The sequence below is a fragment of the Notolepis coatsorum genome (assembly GCF_963971535.1).
Source record: "Notolepis coatsorum genome assembly, chromosome: 1".
Lineage (NCBI taxonomy): Eukaryota > Metazoa > Chordata > Actinopteri > Aulopiformes > Paralepididae > Notolepis > Notolepis coatsorum.
Genome location: NC_140165.1, coordinates 100,570,901 through 100,594,811, shown reverse-complemented (window position 1 = coordinate 100,594,811; position 23,911 = coordinate 100,570,901). Strand labels below are relative to the sequence as shown.

At 44.3% G+C, this 23,911-nt stretch overlaps 1 protein-coding gene across 1 annotated transcript in view; it reads left to right on the top strand.

Annotated features, from left to right (window-relative positions):
* The first annotated feature begins 9,663 nt into the window (after nt 1-9,663).
* The window catches only part of rtn3 (reticulon 3), a 38,573-nt gene continuing 24,325 nt past the window's right edge, over nt 9,664-23,911 (top strand). Inside the window, exon 1 of the mRNA XM_084333155.1 lies at nt 9,664-9,968. Coding sequence (XP_084189281.1) covers nt 9,866-9,968 — 103 coding nt within the window. The 5' untranslated portion in view covers nt 9,664-9,865. The remainder of the gene's footprint in view (nt 9,969-23,911) is intronic.

Here is a 23,911-nt window from a genome sequence, read left to right as displayed (position 1 = left end):
CTAAGGGTGAGCGAGAAAGTGGCAGTCAGGAGAATGAGGCTGGCAGGTCACTGCCAGAGACATCATGAGATGCCAACCAGCAAACTTGTGCTGTGGGAACCAACACACGGGCATCGATCACGAGGACGTCCCACATTAACCTATGATGCAGGAACAGAATGCACCGGCGAGCTAGCCAGATGCATGGAGGATCGGGATGACTGGAAGCACCGAAGGAGGGCCCGTCCGAGGACGACCTAGATAGATAGATAGACCAGAGAAAGATTTGTCTTGTTTACATCAGGGTCCCCCATTTTCAATTCATAGTGACATTTATGATATACACAACATACATGACATTTATGGCATAGGGACATACATGACATACAGGTATTTAGTACTGTTACATTTGTGACATATACGATATGCAAATATACAGTACTGTTACCCACAGATCCTGACAGAGTATATACATATGATGGGGAGGGGACTGTACATTAGGAGGGGGTGGGTGGGTGGGAGAGAAATATACATACGGTGGGGAGAGAATATATACATACAGTGGGGAGGAGACTGTACATTAGGAGGGGGTGGGTGGGTGGGAGAGAAATATACATACGGTGGGGAGAGAATATATACATGCGGTGGGGAGGAGACTGTCTATTAGGAGGGGGTGGGGGTGGTGGGGGTTTGGACATTTACGGTGGCCAGTTTCGAATTGCAGCCTCCCGTAGGTGCTCTTTAAGAGCGGTTTTGAATGTGGGTAGGAATTCACATTCCTTTACAGCTTTGGGTAGGGCGTTGATGTGGCATAATTGCGAAACGTGTTTAGTCCCTTGTTTGAGCCGAATCTGGGTTTAACATGATTTGTTGAGCTCCCTCTGGTGTTGTGGTCGTGGTATTCAATGACCTTTGGGAAGTATTTTGACATGTACATGGGTACCTTAGTCATATATAGTGTATCTTGTAGACCAGGCCCATTGCAAGTTACTGTACTCTGTCATCTACTCTAAGCCATCCTAGGTTGTCAAAGTGAGCAGGGGTGAGGTGGGTTCTAGGGGTAAGGTCAAGTAGAAGTCTGACCAGTTTGTTTTGTGATGTTTGTAATCTTGTTTTTAGCGCCTTTGAGGTGAGTCTTCAGGGTATTCTTGTTTACCAGAGAGGAGATCCTGTACAATAATCTAGTTCGTTGGTTGACTTTTTTTATTACCTTGGATGCCATTTTGTCACAGGAAAGATTTGCCTCTAGGATGGAACCTAGGTATGTAATTTCATCTTTCCTTGTGACAATATTGTCACCCACTGTAACTGAGAAGCCGTCGGTCTTGCTGAGTTTGTTATTTGATCCGAAGAGAATGGACTCTGTTTTACCCAGGTGTAATGATAGTTTGTTATCAGCGAGCCAGGTGCAGATTCTGCCGAGTTCAGAGCTGAGGGTTTTTTCAACCTGTAACTTGTTCTTATCAGAGACCAGCAGGGCTGAGTTGTCCACGAACAAGAACAAGTTGCAGTCACAAGCTGACGACATGTCATTTGCATAAATTCGAAACAGTAGCGGTCCTAGTATGCTTCCTTGTGGAACACCACAGCTCACTGAGAGGGGGACGCGGGATGCGTGGATAGAGTACCGTTTACCTCCACCATCTGTTCTCTCCCCTCAAGGTAGGATTGCATCCAGCTCACTGATAAACTATCAAAACCAATTGCTTTTAGCTTGTCAATCAGAATGGAGTGATTGACAGTGTCGAAGGCCTTTTGTAGGTCCAGCATGACCATACCGCAGTATTTGCCCGCGTCCACCTCTTGTTTGATGTGGTCGTTCAAATAGAGAAGACATGTGTCAGTGGAGTGAGATGTTCTGAAGCCAGATTGGAATTCGTAGATTAGATTTTTTTCCACCAGGTACTTTTCGACCTGTTCGTAGACTATTTTCTCCATGACTTTCGAGATGGAGGTATGAATAGAAACAGGGCGGTAGTTGCCTGGGTCTAATTTGCTGCCCTTTTTGTGCAGAAGGGTCACTCTCGCAATTTTAAAGTCCTTGGGGACGTGTCCCTGTTTTATGGAGAGGTTTATTATGTGTGTGATGACTGGGGTGATGGTGGCTGCTGAGTCTCTGAGGAATTTGGAGGGTATGTTGTCATGGCCAGTGGCCTTGTTAGGTTGGAGGGTGCTCAGTTTTTTGAGTACCTCATCAGTTGTTACCATTACTAGTTTGAAGTCGTCTTTGCGGACCCCTAGGTTTTTGTTGTATGCTACTATGTGTTCTACCCCATAATGCCCTGAGTGGGAGGGTAGTTTGTTTACCAGTGTTGTGGCTATGTTTGTGAAGAAGATGTTTAAGTAATTGGCTCCATCCAGCTTGTCTGTGATGAGCGTGTTGTCCGTCTTTATGTTTATGTTTGAGAATCTGGTTTTAAGTTTTTTACTGCAGCCTAGTTGATTATTGAGTAATTTCCAAAGTTCACATGGTTTGTTTTTGTTTTCCTCCGTTTTGTCATTGATGAATTATTTTTTTGCAGTTTTGATCATGGTGTTTACGTCATTTCTTAGTCTGTTTTTTTAATTTTTAGTTCAACCACGTGGGCTTGGAGTTCACTGTTTGAGCTTTTGGAAAGCTTTGTCTGACTTTTATGAAGTTTGGGTTGGGTTGGGTGATTAGCTGGCTGAAACCGTGCAGATCAGAAAACCTACTGAAGGCCTTGAAGACGGGTGCTGCTTTACGTAGCATATCCGTTTTCCAGTCCCCAATAAGAATTTTTTCTACACTCTCCACCCCAGCTAAACAGCCATCAAGTGTGTCATGAATGAATGAATGAATGAAAAAATGAATGAAAACTTTATTTAACAGATTGCAGAATGGGTACAATACAGTACGGCTCAATACATACAATTGTTAAGGGGATGCAGACCTGAGAAAGACGTTTGTCTTGTTTCCATCAGGGTCCCCCATTTTCAATTCATATAGACATATATGACATACATGACATACAGATAGTCAGTACTGCTACATCTATACATTTATGACATACCAGATTTGCAAATACAGTACTGTTTGTGATACAGAAGGAGTCAAGAAAAGGGAGTATATACATTTGACGTAGAAACTGTACATTGGAGGTTGGGTGGGGGGGGTTGGGTACATTGGGATATTGACAACCATACTGGGTAATTTACATTACGGTCTATAGATTGTGCCTACTAGTACTGATTTCGCCCTATCGAATAGGATTTCAATCCAATCCAAACACAGGACTGGGTGAACTACTAATTGCTACATTAAATTAATCAGATACCTGGTTGAAAGTTAAATGCTGTGTACATCCCTGCATTAAATGAATGGAAGTGTCAGTGTTTCTGTAGAGGAGATGGAACGCCTGCTCTTGTCAGCACTGCGCAGCCGTGGAATCGCAAGGCCATAGATTTAGAATAGATAGAAAGGGCACATTGTGGTGTATCATAATTAATTTGTTGAATACAATAGGATTTTTATAACGTTGACACAAATTAAGGAATATTTACACTAAGTTCTCTTTGACCTCTTATTTAATTCATTCATTAATTTAATTGTAGGTACTGTTTATATTGTACATAGTCCTGTGTGTTGTATATTGTGTCCTATGTTACCTTTGTGTTTATTGTCTCTTTCTATATACACCGTGGGAAGGGGGGCACGTAATTTAATTTGTCTGTATGTCTTGCACAAATTGGAAAATGACAAAGTTGATGATGTTACAAATCTGCTATGACTTTGTAAACAACAATGATACAATGACCAATTTCAGGGCAAGAAAGTGGATGCTGGATACAGGTTGAAATTCAATGGTTTTCAGATGTCTCCAGTTGATTTATTCAGCAGGGCATCAGCGGTAGAATACAGCAAATTCACAGGATACAAATAATCTCTCAGCGTGACACAGACAACTTGGTTCTGTCCAGTGTGTTCTAATGTCGAGACTGCTCAGTATTTAAACACTTTCTCGACCCCCGTATCTGGTACTGGAGTCGACTGGTCCACATAGCATAATGACAATAAATGTATTTGATCACAAAGGCTGACTTTCGTTCTAGACATTAACATGGTAATTCACTCATTCTGGCTCCTGTGTGGAGGGTAATCTTGTTCCACCGGTATGTGGGTCCTCAATGTTTTAGTTTTGTGTGTGTGTGTGTGTGTGTGTGTGTGTGTGTGTGTGTGTGTGTGTGCCAACTTAATCAGGTTTACAAAGGTCAAGCCAAACTGTGGTCAATTAGCCATTCTGAATAATGCTATAATACTGTTGAATAACTATTACTAATCAATCAAAAATACACTATAATATCAAATCTATTGGCCATATGAACATAAAATGTTAATTCATTGACTTTGACTTTTAATATGTGTCTATAGTGTCAGACACTAATTGTAATGTTAAAAACGGATACTGCTGTAATATAAAGTGAAATTCTACCATGCCTCAATGTATCAACTTTAAACATACACTAAATGTTAATGTTAGAAATGTTAATTTCCATTATTTCCACCATGTTGAGGGATTTGGGGTGCTTTTTCAATGTATGTGATGTATAGATTGGGGGAAGATTGTAGCATCTAACGGTGCCAGGTCAGAGAGGGCAGAAATGTGTTTGGCTTAGCAGAGGTTGGTTCAGAGCGAGTGAGCACCACACTGCCAGCGAGGGGGTTTGTTTTTAATTCCTCTGAGACATAACACTGATAGCGAGTGTACTGTAGGCCCAGAGCAGGAGGGAGAGAGGTTCATCTTAATGAAAGTTTAATGGTGTTAAAGGTTATGCAGTTGTCATGACAGCACGTCGCATGACAACCAGAAGGCGGGCCGTCGTTGCTACGGCGAAGATCTATAAGTCGAACGGTGCTTCCGGGTGTAGGGCAGACTAGAATCTGACCAAGAGCGAGTAGGACTGAGATCACACAGAGGACACTCTCTCCTCTCATTGAGAGGGGGGGGGGGGAGGAAGAATGCCACATCAGCATTAGCTTCGGCTAACGCGAGGAGGGTTAGGCTAAAGACCAGGCCTGAACACTATTGGACTGAATAACAAAAGGACGATAGACAAACACACCGAAAGATCATTAGAATAGACTCTTCAAGGACGATACAATTTGATAACATCTGATAACATCTGATTATGAGGTTCTGTTTATAGCAATAAAACAACGCTTTTCCTCATAAGGTATTTCACAGTGTCGAAGTGTCGAATTCTTACGGAGGTGGAGAATCAGTATGGTTTATGGATTGCACTAACGGGGGAGATAGGATCTTATCAGCCAGTGTCGTAGACGTCAGGACCATTAAAATGACACAACGCAGAGGAATTGGATGGAGAGCCAAAACAGATGAAGACGTGATACTGGCCAGTTTGATCAGGATCTTACAGTTGATGCCGTTTGGACCCGGATTATTGCTTGCTTTGAAGTTGCTTGAAAGGAAGAGACTGTGTGCAGTGCCGAGGTGTGAAGGGGTAGCCATGGACGCGAGCCCAGCGAGCGAGCCGAGCAAGGCCGGAGAGATAAACAGCGCCATGGACCCAGCGAGCGAGCCGAGCAAGGCCGGAGAGATAAACAGCGCCATGGACCAGAACAACTGACGGTGAAAAGATAAAGTGAGTCTCAACAACTTCACAAGCCAATAAGAAAACGAACAATAGTGTATCCGTAAACGTAATTAGTTTGACACAGAGAATGCCAGCTGTAATAGTGTGTTTGAATAACAGCAGAGCGGCACCGGTTTTTGTTTTGAAAATCGAGAGTCTTATCTACAGAGCACAGAAGCCACTGTATAGGAGATGGGAAGGGAGGCAAAGGGGAGATGTTCATTCATTTAAAGGGGCAACATCGTATTTAGTTTGATTACTGTTCAAAACGCAGGAAGCGGGAAGCGGGACTGTGGCATGAAGGGAGCAGTGAACAAACGTTACGGGTGTGGTCGGTAGCGAGAGAATGTTTGAGGCATTAAAGGGACGGTGAAAAAAAAAAGGGAAAGAAATTGGCCGCAGAGCCACGAGGAGATTAGAACCGGGAAGTGACACGTCAACCAATCCTCTAGACTGAGTTTGGCCGCTATCTAGGGGGGGCAGTGGGATAATACAGGCAAATGGAGGAGGAGTAGGTCGCCACCTAGTGGCGGAGGGGGGGGGGGGGGTAGTGCTGGGGAGTTTCCATTACCCATAGGGGAATATTTAGAGTTTAATTTAATTAAGGAGTTTAATTGCGGAGGGGGGGGGTAGTGCTGGGGAGTTTCCATTACCCATAGGGGAATATTTAGAGTTTAAGTTAATTAAGGAGTTTAATTTTTTCAAAATTACCAACTGCTTGTGTGTATACACGGTGGTGTATGTGAGAACTTTGTAAAGGAACTCAAAGTGTGGTATAGAGCGACGGGACAGCTCCAGGGCGACGGTAGACAGCTCCGTAGGGTATATAGAGCGACGTGACAGCTCCAGGGCGACGGTAGACAGCCCCGTAGGGTATATAGAGCGACGTGACAGCTCCAGGGCGACGGTAGACAGCCCCGTAGGGTATAGAGCGACGGGACAGCTCCAGGGCGACGGTAGACAGCCCCGTAGGGTATATAGAGCGACGTGACAGCTCCAGGGCGACGGTAGACAGCCCCATAGGGTATAGAGCGACAGGACAGCTCCAGGGCGACGGTAGACAGCCCCGTAGGGTATAGAGCGACGTGACAGCTCCAGGGCGACGGTAGACAGCCCCGTAGGGTATAGAGCAACGGACAGCTCTGTTGTATGTTAGATGATAGTACGAGTACGTATGTGAGTTAGGGGCAGGGAACCAACCTGCTCTGTTGTATGTTAGAGCGATGCTCGGTTGGATGTTATTATCATAATAATAATATTGATATACGGGTTAATTAAATCGTTTAATTATTGAATGGGTTAAATAAGAATTGCAGAGAGAGATGAGATGCGGTTTATTAAATAAGTTTAATTATGAAATAAGAGGGAGTTCGATCTCCAGTGGGGCCTTCTCACACCTAATAAATAGGCAGAGTCTTGAGGGGACACGTCACCAGAAAGAACTGGCGCGCGCTGGGGGTCACCCGTGGGACGAACGTAGAGCGCCGAGTGGGTATCGTTTAGCTGCTGGTGTCACGCCGGAAGACAACAAAACAGGGAACAGCCCTGTAGGATTAGATATGGGTGTTGAGAAGGTGGGGGACTAATAGAGAACAAATAGCGCCATGGGCTGTAGGACACTCACACCGTCCAACAGTCTGAAAGGGCGTGGCCAAGGCAGGGGCTTGCAGAGGAAAAAATATATAGAGAACGAGCTGCAGGCCCAAAGCCACGGTAGACTAATAGAAAACACAGGGTCGAGTGTACAGAAAAACTGCCGGCGTGGTGTTTCTGCTTTCAGAGTCTGGAGAGGGCAGACGGCGGTGGAGATGAGCCTCAACCAAGATGACCGACAGGGCGGAGATGACCGACGGGGCGGAGACGGCCGACGAGGCGGAGTCCAGCGGTCGCAGGCGGTGTTGCCCAGGGGAGAACGAGGCGGACATCGGAGGGGGCTTCCCTGCGGAGATGCTGTTTAGAGAGCGTTTTGAAACAACCGAGCATGGGCGGTGAATCATGGACAAAACAGGGACTTCCTTTCAGAGTCAATCAGGAGATCGAGAGATGAGACAACAGCGAGAAGTCCTGTGTTCATTGATTAGGAGTATGAGATATAAATGGAGGATTCATATATAAGATATATGTATAGAAGGATATATATATATAGAAGGTAGATAAGAGGGAAAACAGTAAAACAACAGGATGGAATTATTGGGAGCAGACAGAGGAGCTCTAATTGTTATGAGTCGTTGGATGTTGTTGGTTTTGGTGGTCAGTTTCGGTTCCCTTTGTGCACGAAGGGGGGCGCAAACAGACATCAGGCAGCTCAGATGAAGACGTGATACTGGCCAGTTTGATCAGGATCTTACAATGTGCAACATTTCCTAAGAACAGCAATGTCCATTCTATCAACTCCAAATCTGTGCTATGAGCTCAATTCTCCCGGTGCATGCAAAAGTAAAATTGCTGTCTTGTTTTGGATGAATGAGTAGAAATGAAAAACGGAAATCTTGTTTTATTAAAGTAGTTTTGACATGTGATATAGATAAAGATATTGTTTCATTGTGTATTGATTAACTTTACATTTGCACTTCATTACGTTACAAAAGTTATACTGGCACATGGGTCTAATACAGCAATGGATTATGGGTAAATGCAACGTTAAAGCAGTGCCAATGTAAGACTGACTTTACATTAAACGAATGACAATAATATAGTATAAAGTAGGGTATTATTTGGACTAAAGAATGGTGTTGTCTCACCCTACTTGCATGTTGAGGGAGAGCACCATACATTGTACACTGAAAAACCACGGCCGAGAGTGAGCTCTCCGGGAACAACCCAACTTTGCCCGACAGTTTTTTCAGCAAACCGTCTTCCGGTCTGACTTCCTGTGCTAATGTTCTAATATACACTGCTGCCACCTGTCGTCATGGAGGTGAATTGCAGCCATTTTGTATAAATTAAAAAAAAACTGGAAAAATACTGGAAGGTTGACGGGTATGTATCTGACATAGTTATAAATGTGTTTATCTGTAGATGGTTAGCTAGCTACATGTACATGTAACATGTCGATCAATCAATCAAAGAGCTCATTTGAACGAATTTAGCTCAAATTCCAACCCTGTTAAATTCCACCATGTTAGTATAAATTGCCACTTGGGAGACCCTATGTCTCAAAATGCTATAACTCTTGAACGCTTCAAGTCAAAATATTGGGCTCTAATGAAAGGTTCCACATAGTTACACATTATTTATAATAAAAATAATTTAAAAAAATATAATAATAAAAAAATATATAAAATAAAAATTTATATTATTAAAATTATTTATTTTATGCGAGCACCTAATACCTTGAGTAGGGTATCAATCGAATGGTGACAATCTTAGCTTTCAAGCAATGTATTGGTTCATTGGCATAAAAGCATTGGATCTCCTTAAAAATGAGGCCAAAGTGCCGCAAGTGCAAAACTTCCCATATAGGTGCCGGTGACAGTCACAATGCATGCAGGGGGAAGAAAAAAAGGGAGCTTCGCCAATGCATTCATAATAGTTAAACAAGTCACTATTATATAAGATAATGCTTAAAAACATGTAATTTCCCCCAACAAATTATGAAGCCAAAATGTTACCGGAATGACTTTGCTGAAAAACATTCACCGACAGAGGGCGACGTTGTAACGTGACTGATCACATTTTCAAAGAGAACAGTAAACATTACATAAGAAAAACTTGGCGTGTACAGTATTATTTAATGAAAAAAAGGCTTATTGTTGCAAACATTGTATAATTGTACACATAATGTATGACTCGAAAACACATTTCCAAATTCGTTTGTTTCTAATATTCTTTATTATTGTATAATAATTGCAACCAGGCTCAATTATAACGACGAAAGGGCCATAGTATCCTCTGGCTAGGAAAATTGTTTTCATTGATGCAGTCATTCTGAGAACCTCCCCCCCTCCGTAATTGGTTATGGTAGAGCGACTCTGTTTGAAAAGCACAACGCGGCAGTGGTGTGGAATATCCCTTTAAGTGAGCGAGCATCACCTCTCACCCTGATCTCTCTCTCTCTCTCTCTCTCCCCCCCAGCTTCTCTCCCCCAGTCAGCGGTCGGACGTGCGTGTGAAGGTGCGCTGCTCAGCAAACACTGCGTCCCGCTCTCTTTGGGGCAATATAACGAGGAAAGTCGGTCGACGGAGAAGAAGCTAATTCTGAAGGACGGACACCCAACATTTAGTGTACTAGTGTCACCGCCTTGTGTGCAGACGTTTTGAAAATTATAAACAAAATGGATCCAATGACTCAGTCCGCCCAGATCTCCTCGTCGCAGGGGCTCGCTGCTGCCGATGGACAGAGTGCTGCTGCAGCCAAAGACTCCAAGCCCTCTGTTGGTAAGAGACATAATAACCTATCGATTCCGTTGATGCACGAAATAATGTGATAATGTTAAATTGTGTAAGAAGACTAAGGTGTTGTGAGTCTATATGGGAAGGGAAGTAACATTGTTCCTGTCGGTATGTAGATGACAACCTTGTCCTTCACCCCCCCCCCCCAAACTTTCTATTTCCATGACTTTGTGTTGGCATGTTTGTTTGTAGGGCCGTTGCTCTAACCTAACGTGGCTATTACGGGGCAGCAACACCTGTGCTGGGACTCGGGCACGCAGAGGTTTACCAGCCAGGCCCTGTGTTGTGTGTTAACTTGTGTAGCCTCGACTCGTGCGGCGCAAACCGAGTGACACTGTGTGTTGGTTGGGGGTTGAACCTGCGAGTCGCCTCTGTGTTCTGAGGTCAGTCGGACATCAAGCAGAACCTCCACGCTGCGGGTACAGCAGGAACCCGAACACACGACGACCAACATGTTCTAGATTCCACCATTTGGCGACGAGGCAGTCGCGCGCGGAAGCCCACCAGCCACCACCATTATTCTAACACACCAGCCTGTGGAATGGACTCTCCCAGCCTTTGTTTTCGACTAAACGTTGTTTGTATCACAGTGGAGTAGCTGAACACTGTGCCATCTCGTGTGGCGCTGATGAAATGGCTCCACGGTGACCCGCGTGGTGTTCTGACTGCAGAGGCGCGCGGTGTTACCGGGCAACAGCACCTGTCTTAAAGGCGCGTGGCCTGTCTGTCGGCGAACAACCTCGCGGTGATCGTAAACAAACCCCCGTGCGAGGAGATTACAGAATGTCTTGAGCTCAATCTATCCTCGATAATATTCCATTAATTAATTTTGCCAGATGAAATGCCACAGACGGACTCGTCTCGGTGTCTTTATGAAAACAAAGGGGTGGGTGCTCTGTTGTCCCCCAGGGGCCAAACGGACAGGTTTATTGTTAAAAGGGAGTGGCGGGAGGTGTGTTGTGGTTAGCTTCCTGTTTTATTATGTGGAGCCCAGATGTCCCCCCCCCCGACCATATTGGTGTTATTTATCATATTAATAACACTTACTTAATAAAAAAGTATTTTTATATCGGGTAACTAAATGTATTCCCATACATATGTCACGTGTGTTTCATGTCTGACGATTCTCTGGAATGTGCTACAGCCTACCTACATACTTTTTTTTTTTTTTTTTTTTTTTTTTAATATAAATACAAGCCTGTGTCAGCAAATGGTTTTAGTCTACCAGACATGCAATTGCTAAGGCACAGACGGAACTGTGAAGTAGCTGTGAAAGCAAATTTATTGCTAAGGAAAGGAATTTTGTTTTGCAAATCGCCTAGAGGGAAATATAAACGATTATTATGACTGAATGAACAGCTAGTGTTTGAGAATTCCTTGGCATATGGGGATTTTCAAATTAAAAAAATAGTCACTGGCAATTGCCATTCTTCTAATCCAGCTATGTCACCTTGTTACTGTATGTCAGTGAGACTTTATAGTGCTACTTTCACATCACAGATGAGGCTGACTCCAGTCGCTGGCAAGAAGACTCGAGAGCAACCCATCTAATCTATTAGCAATTTGAAAGGCAAGAGTGCAATCGCTGCAATGGATATCATTGTGACTAGTGGTCCATGCTTTGTTGGCATCTGTGGATACCTATAGGTGCCAAATGGCCCGGTCCATCTCCAATCTCCTTCTGCATCGGAGGCCGACACACTGAGTCACAAAGGAAGTGACACACTTCAAAACCCAAGACCTCATTCCTGAAACTACATTGCATCACGTTTCAGGGGCATTCAGGTTTCCAGAATACGTCCTAGTAACGTCGTCATGGTATAGGTGACTAGATGTCTTTTTAGGCTAACGAAGGTAGTTTTCTGTTATTATTACATGGTCAACGCAAAGGGACTGATCTGGGATTTGTGCAGCAAGAAGCCAGCTACTGAAAGGGCCATGCTGCCCTCATACAAGCAAGAATCTGGAGAGAACATGGGGTTCTTTTGGCCTTCCTCTACTTCTCTCTCTGTTCCTCTAGTGTGTGTGTGTCTCTCCCCCCCCCCCCCTCCTAGAACTGACCATAATTGCTAAGGTCACTGATTTGGAGCCAGATCAGCCCTCAGGGGTTTGTGTAGCGCTATTGGACAGATCCAGCACCGGGACTGCGATGCCACGTCGGTCCCTCTGTACCATCAACTCCCCGCAGGGCATCTCCATAAGGGCTGGACAGATTAGCCTTTACTAATATATTGTTATCGGCAAAAGTGCCACCAATATATTGGTGTATTATTATTTTCTTTTATGCTTCCTTGACATGTCGATATAGCCTACTGTTGGCTATTTGACATTGTTCTTATTTTAAGCAAGGCTCTTTATAAATTGTGAGACAAAAAATAATTCTCCTTGCAATTTGGCCACAGTTTGAAGTCTTCAGATTAACGAGCTCAAACGAGCTGTTCAGAATGATTGCCCTTTGTGATGTGATTTTTCCCATTGGGTGTGGCGTTGTAGCCGGACAGGGAAAGCTGATAATTAATTTAAAATGTGTGTGTGTGTGTGCCACACCCACCAAAAAGAGCGTGGTCAATACAAAGGAAGAAAGAGTTTCTGGAAAATAAATATTTATTTATAGTAAAACACAAGATACTTGTGCCCTAATGATAAGGATACACGCTCAATAAAGAAACCCACTCCCATTGCCAAAAGAAAGTCTTAACATGCCTTTAATTATTATACTACACATTATGAATGTACACAGCCCCTAAAGCCAAACAGCATTGCCAACTTCAACTGACCCGTCAAACGAGCTCCAGGTATTGCTGATGCTACAGTACCATGTGGCCCCTAATGGCCACCACACCCCAACGTGTAGATAAATAGACAGTGAGAGCAGCACATCACCAGAGGTATTAAGTGAGCACCTCCCTTAACAGGTATTTCATCAAGTTAGGCCCATGACTCCTCAGGAAGACTCAACAATTAGTTCCAGCATCCCAGAACCACCCCTCTTCATGCTAGTTCTCATGATACCCCCATGTTGAACTTCCTTGCGTTATCCTGTCCTTATGCCAAAAATAGAACAATTCCTGATGACTATCGCACATGAAACCGAAACAACAGAAGAAAAGGAATATTCTGACTAGGGGTGTAACGGTACACATATTCGTACCGAACGGTTTCAATACAGGACCTTCAGTTCAGTACGCGTTGTGTACCGAACAAATACAACTAATACGCTACTTTTGCGTGAACTTAATTTAAAACTCAAAAGCCCGGATGTTGTTCCTTCAGCCCACGCACACCACTGAGAGATTGCCTGTAATTTAGCATAGCCTCATAGTATGGCGAACGCATTCGACCTACCTACCTAGACCCATTGTTTACTTTGGCCCTTATTATTATAATTCTTTTCACTTTCTCCTCCTTTTTCTGTGTTTTTCTCCCATCCCAATTTAGTCGTGCCAATTCCCCCCTCCCCTGTCTTGATCGTTGCTCGCATGTGCCCCCCACTGGTCGGTCGTAGGGATGGTTGATGGATACTATCGCTGCCAGCGCGGACTCATTGGCGAGGTGTAACGTGTGGGAGGCTCACACTACCCTCGCCATCTCCTGTCCTTGCTGTGCAGGCGCCCTGACCGACCTGTAGGAGTCGCTGTTTACAACGACCAGATTACCACCCATCGACTTACCTCCCGCTGACTGCCAATTGAGTTAGTATGACAGCCGGCCCAAGCCGGAGGCAACGCTGACAGCCGGATTCGATACTGGTGTCTCTCGCGTTGGTGACGAGCGCTTAGACCGCTGCGCCACCCAGCCGCCTGGCCCTTATTATTTCTCAGCTAAATCCACTGAGTGACTTCCTTTCAATGCCTCTTCCAACATCTAATTCACCACCTTTTCGCAAACTCCATCCACAAATCCCCAACTCTCCCAATAATGACAAAGTCGATTGTGCTATATAAATCCTCTGCATCTTACTTCTACCAGACAAACCCTGGCTTTTCATCTTCACTGTTTAGTTTCTGCTGCAGAATCTGCATATCTAGGCTTTTTCATACGCTTCCTTCACTGAATCCACACAGGGCACTGTCAATTCTATACAATTTGATTTAGACTAGTTTCTTTGTTTTATATATAAAAAAAAAACATTCAAGGAATTCATATAAAACTTAAAAATATACATATGTCCCCTTTTATATTGGTCTAGTCTCCAACCACCCCCCCCAGATCAAAGCACTCTCTTCCGTTCCAACTCTCCACGTCTGCCCGTGTCCCTACGGTGGATCTGACGCTGCGAAACCATGGCGTTAGAAACCTGAGCCCCACATACAACCCTTGCTCCAGAGAGAGCGCTTCCTCCTCAGAAAAAAATTACTTCCACCAAAAAGGTGTTCTGTTTTTCTACTGGCGTGGCTCACATTTGTCTAGTACCGGATTTGTCAGATGACGTGTCGGCACAAATGGCACGAATTCTTGTGTAGTGAGTTGGCCTTCAAAATAAAGGTACTACCGTAGTAGTAATCCCTTGAGTCACCCCTGAGTCACCCGAGGTCTCCAGTCTCCACCCCTGCGTCGGTGACTCGGAGGTAAAGATCAGAGCTTGCGCGGTGGGGAAGGGAGAAGGCGTGGGAAGGGCCGGGCCAACATCTGTGTGAGTCTGACAGATGGAATGCTGCACCGCGAGGGTTGGCCAACCTGCCCGGCCGGTCTCTGAACTCCTGCATCCAGCCAACTGCGATGCCACTCCTTGAACTCCTGAAATGCAAACATCACCTCCACTTTGCTCACTCATCTTTTGAGACATCTCTCTTATCAAATCAAATTTATTTGTAAAGCCCACAATCACAAGTTAATGTCCCCATGGGCTGGACAAGTCTTCTTTAAACAAGTCAAGAAGAAACATCACAATAAATCAAGAACAAAAAACCCATCATCAAATCCAAAACGACACTCCCAGACATACCCCAGCGAAGGTAAGGAAAAACTCACAAAAAACCTAGCAATAGGAAAAAAGCACCACATGTGGAGGAGAGAAACTAGAGCCATATGAAATCCGCGTTCACGGAATCGCGGACGGAATCGCGGAATTGACCAATAAAAATGGAATCAACTGCAAAACGTGGAATATTGCAGAATTTGGCCTAATCTGGACTGAAATTCCGTTTTTGGGTGGAACGCTTGGTGCACACGCGACCGGGGAGGCGGACGCTAGAGCGGGTTACACACAACACAGGCAGTCTCCCAAGCGTCTCGCTGCTTCGGTGTTTACATCGTCAAGAAGCTAATAAATTCCCCAATAAGCCCTCAATTCAGAGCAGAGCAGTATCCTAATGACTTTTATGCCTCCGGCGATAAGGTGTTTTGCTAATTCTGTCAACGTTCCGTGGACTGGAGCCACAAAAACACTTGCGACACTATTGTGATTAAATAGCTATAACGTTAGGACATGATCGCTTCTTGCTAAATCTAGTGCACCCATCCATTTGTTTAATGCAAACGAGTCATTATACACTGCCCTTTATAATCGAAATAAACTTAAATAGCTATGAAACGTTTTACAGTACATAGGACTATAGATGGAAATGATAGCTTCTTGCTAAATCTGGTGCAATCCATTTGTTTAATGCAAACGATTGTCATTATACACTGTCCTTTATAAACGAAATAAACTAAACTAAAGGTGCCTAAATTATGCATTACTATATTTCATCACAATAAAATAGATATAGCTAGGCTACTGACATTGTGATAATGTCAGTAGTAGCTAGCTGTATCTATTGTTTACACTTGAAATGTGTATTTTTATTTTGTCACAATATTATTTGAAAAGTATTGTGTAAAATGTAACTGTATTTCTGAGTTGCAGCACTTAAAAACATTAAATGGACTGTTATGTCATATTCAATTGTAGACATTTATTCATTCCCACTTATTAGACACTATTTCTGATGGTAAAATGAGCATAAAAAGCAAAATACAGAATTCTGAAATATTAAAACGGAATTTGGGAAAAAATAAAATGGAATTTGGAAAATAATAAAACGGATTTCATATGGCTCTAAGAGAAACCTTAGAAGGGCCGTTCAAAGGGAGATCCCCCTTCTTGGATGTCGGTGATAGTAGTGTTGCTATGGATGATCCATGGGTGGAGAATAAAACGGGAGAAATAGTTGGTATGTATGTACATATATGTGTAATAAAACAAATGTACATGCAACATACTACATAAGAATTTTTTTTAAAGATTTTTATTTTGTGTTCCTGGATGACGAGAGGAACTAGAAGGTCATGTGTTGGGTGGTGTAGCTCTCCTTTTTACTCCCTGGTCCATGTTGGTTGTTGGACCATGTTGCCTCTACAGAGGAAGACATTGTGTTCTGGGAGGAATCACATGGTCTTCAGAAGAGTGGCAGAAACATGCAAGGTTACATAATTCACATCAACCCGAGTCCAGTGTGGGTGACTGCCCTGGCATCTGGCAATAGCAAAGTCACCCATGGGAGAACTATTTAAGAATTTCTTTGGGGTGGGGCGTGGGGGTGGAGGGGTGGTTGATCTGGTATTTATAGTACAACATTGTGTCGCTATTTGCGTGTGGCAACGGTAAAAAAAGCGCAATTTGTTAAATTAACTCGTTTGTCATATCGGTCAGTTCAAAATAAATTTGTCTTGGGTCTTCTGCCTGCATAGCAAACATAAGTGCATGTGTTAAAATATAATTGTGGGTTTTTTGTCGGTGTCACATTGCAGAGACGATATGCATGGGGCATTGGGCGGGGACTGGAAATGTAAAGTGAACCCACACATATTGTCTTTTTGAATCTCCTGTATAGAGTTCTTAAGGTTGGACAGTGCAAGACTTCACTGATATGTCATCCCTTTACTAATGTCTTTAGAAAATGGAGGGGGGGGGGGGGGGGGGTTACGGTGAACAGGACTTCTCCTCTTTTGTAGGATGTTTATTTCTTCTGTCCTTTTAATTTTTTCAGATTCCTTTCTTTCCTCTTCGCCTGTATCTCTCATTCAGTCTCCTCAAGGCAAGTGTTCGGTTCTCTTACGCTGCTCGCCTGCTCACTCCTCTCTTATTCTCCCTCTCTATACCTTTTTGAGTCTCTCTCTCTCTCTCTCTCTCCTTGTCCTGTCTCTTGCTCGCCTGCCGCTGTAATGCTCTCTTCATCCCTCTCTCTAGTGCCCCCTCTCCCGCTCTAGACGGACCAAAGATGTTCCAATGGCCTTGCAAAAAAACCAAGCAGCGACAAACCTTAACTCAATGCAACCCTTAAAGGACCACAACGCTCTTAATTTAGACTCCTCACCATCACCAGAGATTGTCTGTCTTTTTTTTAACAAATTCTGTGTGCATAGGTGTATGTTGTGTTAGATCTCTGCCTACCTTTCACACTGCCATTGATGTTGAAAATGGTAATTTACCCTTCAAGGGTCACCTTTACGTTCCATAACGTTACTGTATTACTTTACTACAAACTATTCAAATGCTTGCAGCAACTGGTTAATTAATAACAAACGCACCCGACTGAATGCGGACAATTTTCAAGTCTTATGAGAGTATTTCACAAACATCGATGGCCGTGTGAATGGTGTTTAGTTAAGGTAAGATAAGGTAATGCAATGTTGTTCTCTGGTAATGGTGAGCAGCCAAAATTAGACCCGTATGGTCCTTTAACCCGACTGCTCTCAACCCACCCCTCCCCCGCCCTTCGATTCATAATGTTATCCCAGCTGCTTCCACCGCTGCTGACCCTCAGTAGCTGCATTAATTACAACTTAACAGGACAGCGTAGCTCCTCCCCTTTTCAACAATATACACAGTTGTACTTTTCTTAAGCCCCCACTAGGAATGTCCGATATTATCGGCCTACCGATATTATCGGCCGATATCGGCATTAAAATGTGATATCGGAAAATTTCGGTATCCGTTTAAAAAAAATATATATATATTTTTTTTATTTTTTTTTACATTTCTATAACCTTTATTTACCCAGGCAAGCAAGTAAGAACAAATTCTGATTTTATTTATTGTCAAAAGTATGCATAATGTTGTGTTAATCCCACAACAAGAGATATGTAATGTTAATTACCTGAAATTATTCCATTTTTGGGGGGGGGGGGGGGGTAACCCTGCTATCGGTATCGGTTGGTATCGGAAATTAAGAGTTGGACTATATCGGTATCGGTAAAAAAGCCAATATCGAGCATCCCTAGCCCCCACCCATCAACTGGAGTCGAGGCTATTCAGTTACTACCAGCTAAACGACTCACCTTAAGTGTCAGGATATGGCCTTACAGAACCCAGACTCTACACTAGGGTTCTAGGGTATTGAAAAATATAAACTAGAAAGGAAAAAAGTGTTGGTGAACAACATTAATCTCTCAACAGACATGGTATGGTGAGCAAAGACTTAGCCTACAGGAATTATACAGTTGTTTACAGATGTGGCGTTGTCACAAAGCATGTGATGTAGAGAGGTTAGAAATGTATCTAACCATGACCTTAAGATGATTTACTAGATGCCCTTATACCTCAAGTTTTGATGGAAGAAATAGGCATTATTCACTTGTATACCGTTAGTCGCAGTCAATAGTTTCCGCCTAAATGGGCGGTGCATGTGGGAACATGCATGTTTTGAAATTAGTTTCGTCTCATTTCAGAACCCTCTTGTCCCCCAATATTACCCGTCCAAAGAATCTTTACAAGACGTACAAATGAAAGCCACGTCAAACCCAAGTCTCCGCTCGGATGATGGCAGTCTGATCCATGTCAGTCTTCACTGCCTGCCAGCGAGACACTATGTAGGTCAGCGGCACCTGCTGTAGGTCCAAGATAATCCCAAGATTGCCACTTTATTTAAAGAAAGCGGCAGCGAGAAGTTCAAGTTCACTTAGTGTGCGCAAGAGCATAAACCTAAAAATGGATCAGGCTGGAGTCTCAGGGGGGACCCTACCTTCCACCAGCCCTAGTAACTGTGGGCCCAGCCACAGTACCGCAGCAGGCCCTGGAGGATGAGTGGCACTGGGGAGGGATCATCTTCCCAGGGGGGGGGGGGGGGTCCCTGGGCCTTCCATCGCCCCTGGCTGCTCGCTCCCTCCACTCCGCCCTCTGCTTATGGCTTCTCAGGCTTTTGTGCATGATGTCACACCTCCACGCTGGAGCTTAAAGAAGTAGGTTTTCTCTCATCTTAGCTCTCATTTTGTTTTTGTTCAACTTTTTTGTGTTTGGCTTCTTTATAACACAGTTTAGGAAATTTAGGCTGGAGTAAGCTTTCTGTGTGCAACACAACAACATTGAGAACCTCTTATGTGCACCCACTGCCCTACACATCCTAAGATCCAGGTCTCAAACTTACTAATTGCAGATGACATGGCTGAACCCTATGGAATTTGATCCTTTTATCAAACTGACTCCTTCAGCAGAAATGCCTGCGTGGCTTGCAACATGTTTTACCACCAACCGATAGCAAGGCCAGGGCCTTCAGTATATGAGAGGAATGTTCTAGAAAACCAATCCTGCCTTGAAGTGCATCCCTATATAATGCTTCAGTTTTGGAACTATTGCCTATTCCCTTTTAACATAGAAATGTCAACTAGTATTTGATGGAAATGTGGTACTATAGTATGCCTTTTGAGGCTAAATTGACTGAATAATACTAATGAACTGTACTGTACTTGTTCTGTGCAATCAAGGACAATAAAATGTAATCTAATCTGAAGTGAAAAACATTCTTTCTTGAGACAGAAAGCCTCGGATAGTGAATCTTGTGTGTTTTGACGCCCAGTCCATGTCCTTGAGCAGCACAACTTCAAACTTTACTCCCAATTACTGCTCAGAGCAGATTATGCAAGACTCAGGATGTGAAGGTCCACACCGACGCTCTCACTCAGAAGATTGTAGATGAATGGTAGGCTGTTGACCACGGCCTTATGTGAAACATGTTCCAATTGGAGCCTCCTCTATTGTAGCCACAGTTGGGAGAGTTGTTCTTGAGTCCTAAATCAAGTATCATTGGCTCCGGGTCCCCATCGGTGGTGGTGGTGGCGGCCCACGGAGCAGTAGCTGTTTTGGAATTTGTTTACCAGTGTGGAGCCAAAGGACTACAACGCTAGATGGAAAGTCCGTCCATGTGGCCTAGTTTGAACAATGCATTGTACTGTGGCTTTGAATGAGAGGGGAGGCGGAGGTCTAGACCAAGACAAAGTGCACCAGTCAGTTGTATACCAGTGACATACAACATGTCCCTAGTCCTGTGTGGCCAGTGGCTTGACTATAGGGTGGCTGGCTGGGGGGTCATGCTACCAGGGTCAACGGCTCACAATAACAGGCCAGGAAATATTGCTGATGCAATCTGCCAGAGAGAACACTAGAGAGACGACAAAGACTTTGTTTTAATTGATACAATATTTTTAAATGTTCTATTTGGACAGTTGTACAAACTAGCAAGCATCAAGTAATTATATTAATCCTAGAGACGGATTGCTTTCCTACAGGAAGAACAGTTGCATGGTTTTGACCTGTTGTAGAGGTTAAACCCTCAACCGGCCATCGCTGGAGACTGGCTAGCAGAGGTTGAGTTAGGTTGCCGCGTGCCTCCCGTTATAGCTGCCAATCTCCCCCCCCCCCCCCCCCCCCCCACCCTGGTCGTTCAATGCTGGGTGTCGAAAATGACAAGCGGACCTTCGGTGAGGAAAGGGATCATGTGATTATTGGAGCAGTTGCTTGGATCATCTTGCGGAGACTGACCCCAGGATACCCGGGGGAACACATCGTGGGAAGACGGGGGCGCCCTTCACTCCAGTGACTCCAAAAGTCACCTCGACTGTGGGGTGTGGAAATGGCGTTGGGTTAACTACACATTTTAGCAATGTGAATCGATTGACGGCACAGAAAGGGGGGATAATTCCACCCCAGGCCCAGACATTGTCAGACTTGTTGTTATCAGTGTTGTTTCTAGCCACTGTGTGCTTCGGTTACATCTTCCTGTTGCTAGGAAGTAGAGGCCATCTGTGGAGACTTGAGTGTCATTACTGCATATATTAATGCAGTTGAGGAGTCCTTTTTAATTTGAATTCACTTTTATTGGATATATTTTTGGTGCCGTGTTTCTGTTTAGGAAACGAGTCAATTACGATGTTGAATTTGTGCTTAATTGGTGAATGAATGTAGTATCTAATGCACAACATTGGCTATGATGGACAAACATGGCCATTATATTGATGGTGGGCATCTCTTATGTTATCAAGGCTGTATGAGTATCATATAGGAACATTATGAAATGTTTAACAGTAGAATTGGACTGTTTTTAATACGCCAGGCATACCTTTGACCTTTTTAGCATTGCAAGGCATTGGTGAGCATAAACGGGGAGTGTTTATCCTTTCTGGCCTTTGTCTTGGGACATGTTATCGTCCCAAATTCCCAATTGTGTCACAGTCTGTTCTGTGACATTACTCTTGTCCCCTCCCTGTTGAAGGCATCTTGATTTGAAGTGACTTCTCGACAACTCTCTTGAAATCACTGATGTGAATCTGGCCCTTGTAGAAGGAGATGGAAGGCCAGATGGAACTTTAACCCTTTGCTTTCCTTCAAATATAAATCCAGCCCCTGTATTTCTGTCCCACTGCCATATGTTTGTGTGATAAAGGTGGCCACTTATTTTATAATCGACTGGAAAATGTTTTGGTTTGAGTACTTATGACCAAATAAGTTCGCTTTATTTAAATAGGCCATATGTAGGTCCTAGGTGATTTGAAAGTATCTAATCAACACATTCAGAGGTTATGACTGTTTTACTTCTGATGACCTAAGGCCCATGTGGAAATCATCCAAGAATAGGAGTGCTGAATCTGGGCCAAAGTTCAGGTCACATGATGACACAAAGAAACTAAATGGTCTATAAACCAGCCTTCCTATTCTAAGACCTCTTATGCCCCTAGGTTAGGGAAACTAAATCGTAGCGCTTCTATTTTTATTCTTTGCTGGTGTGTACAGGGAACAGTTACACACATACTGTTACATCACTTATTGTAGACTTGTCATTTATATGTAAAACATTTCTAACTTGTCTCAGAGTATTCTGTGGACGTTTACAGTCACTTGCATGTCAAGTTGTGAAAACGAGTAGCTTAAACCGAAGTTTGAAAAGCTAGCTTTCTAAAATAAAACTAAAACCTGCAAACTGGTAGAAAGTTTAATTCATCTACTGATGGTAATGGACATCAAGCCACCATAGAGACAGTGATTTACAACCACACTGATAGCTTAAGACATTTTGTTTTTGTTTTGAGCCGCTTAATATTTGGTCATACAATAATTCTCTATGTTGCCTCATTGAGAATCTTCATCAATGGCAATTTCTATAGTGGTTAAGTGCAGCATGCCAAAGGTTAGACGCTAAACCCATATGACTGTTCTATGATGCAATGCATGACGCTTGGGCTGCCAGACTAAGGCCTTGCTGAATAACGCTAGAAGTGCATGGGAGTTGAGAATGTCTGATCTTTTATTCCCTCCCCTTTATCTTCTCCGTCGGCATTTTCCCTGCATGGTGATTCAGACAAAAGGGTTGTCCTGGGCTCCGACAAGCCCTCTGATGCCGTGGCTACCTCACTTCGCTTTCCTTCCCAACCGGGGTCATTCTCGCCCGGTAATTACGGGAGTGAGGCCGGGCCGCCCGATGGACAACAAGAGTCACCGGTCAAGAGGGCTCCCGTATCGGAGAGAATAAAGGCACTGGAAGCTCTCGCTGCCAAGAAGAAAGAGCCTGATGTCAGGAGTGATGGAGGTTTCCCTCACTTCAAAGAACGCCACTTTGAGAAGCCTCCCACTGAGCCAATCGCCTCTTCTTCCCAGAAGAAACGAGGTTCCACTGACCAGTCGCCAGAATCTCCCTTTGAAGTCCTTGGAGACTTGCGACGAGGCAGTGACTTAGAAGACACAGCGGACTGGATGAAGGCCCATTTACCTCCAGTACCCCACTATGATGACCGCTTGGATTTAAGCAAAGGCACCGTGGCCTCAGAGAAGATCACCAAATCAAAAGAGCGGAAGGGAGCAGATGTTGTAATACCAGATGTTCCTGCCGCGTTCGCTAGTGTCCCTGATGCTTTCATGGATTCACCCGTTGAAGCTCCAAAGATTAAAGATAAGGTCAGCGATCCGCCCAAGGAGCCCAGCGTCGAGGAGGACTCGGAGTTTGACCTCAACTTCTTACCAACCGCTTACGTGTGGGACCAATCGGAGAAATCTGGTGCCGCCCAAGCTCCACCAAGTCTGGACTCTGCGCTTCCTGCTTCTCCTGCTCCTCCCAAAGGCTTTGACTCCCCCCCTCCCCCTCTCTCCCCACCCGCCGTCGCTGATGCTAAACGGAATGATTCGGATGCCAAACGGACCCCGTGGAGTGGAGATATTGACCCCCCAGAGATCGCTGACGTGGACAGCTCAGGGGAGTCTGATGATACGGTCATCGAGGATGCAGCCGCTGCCCCTGCTCCACGCATTTCTGCTTCCTCTGTTCCAGCACCGTCAAATGACCCTGCCCCCGCAGCTCCTTCCCTCCCTGCGGCAGAGCAGGAGACCCCGCCAGCCAAGCCAGAAAAGAAGGTGATGCAGGTCCCCACAATCAATGTCATAGAGACGGATGAGCCGAATTATAGTGAGGAGGACATGGAGATGGAGCCGGAACCAGAGGAGGAGGAAGATGAAGGCTATGAGGTTGTGAAAGACTCAGCCAAAGCCCCCGAACCACAACCAGAGGTGACTGAGACTGGACCACCCAAGACGAGGCCCATGGAAACTGAATTCATAGAGGGCTACTCTCCTCCGTCCTCACCTGTGGACTCTGATGCGGAGTACTCTCCCAAACACAAAATACTCAAAGCTGAAACCGTACAAGAGTCTGCATCAAAGACCGATGTGCTGCAGAGCTCTGTTG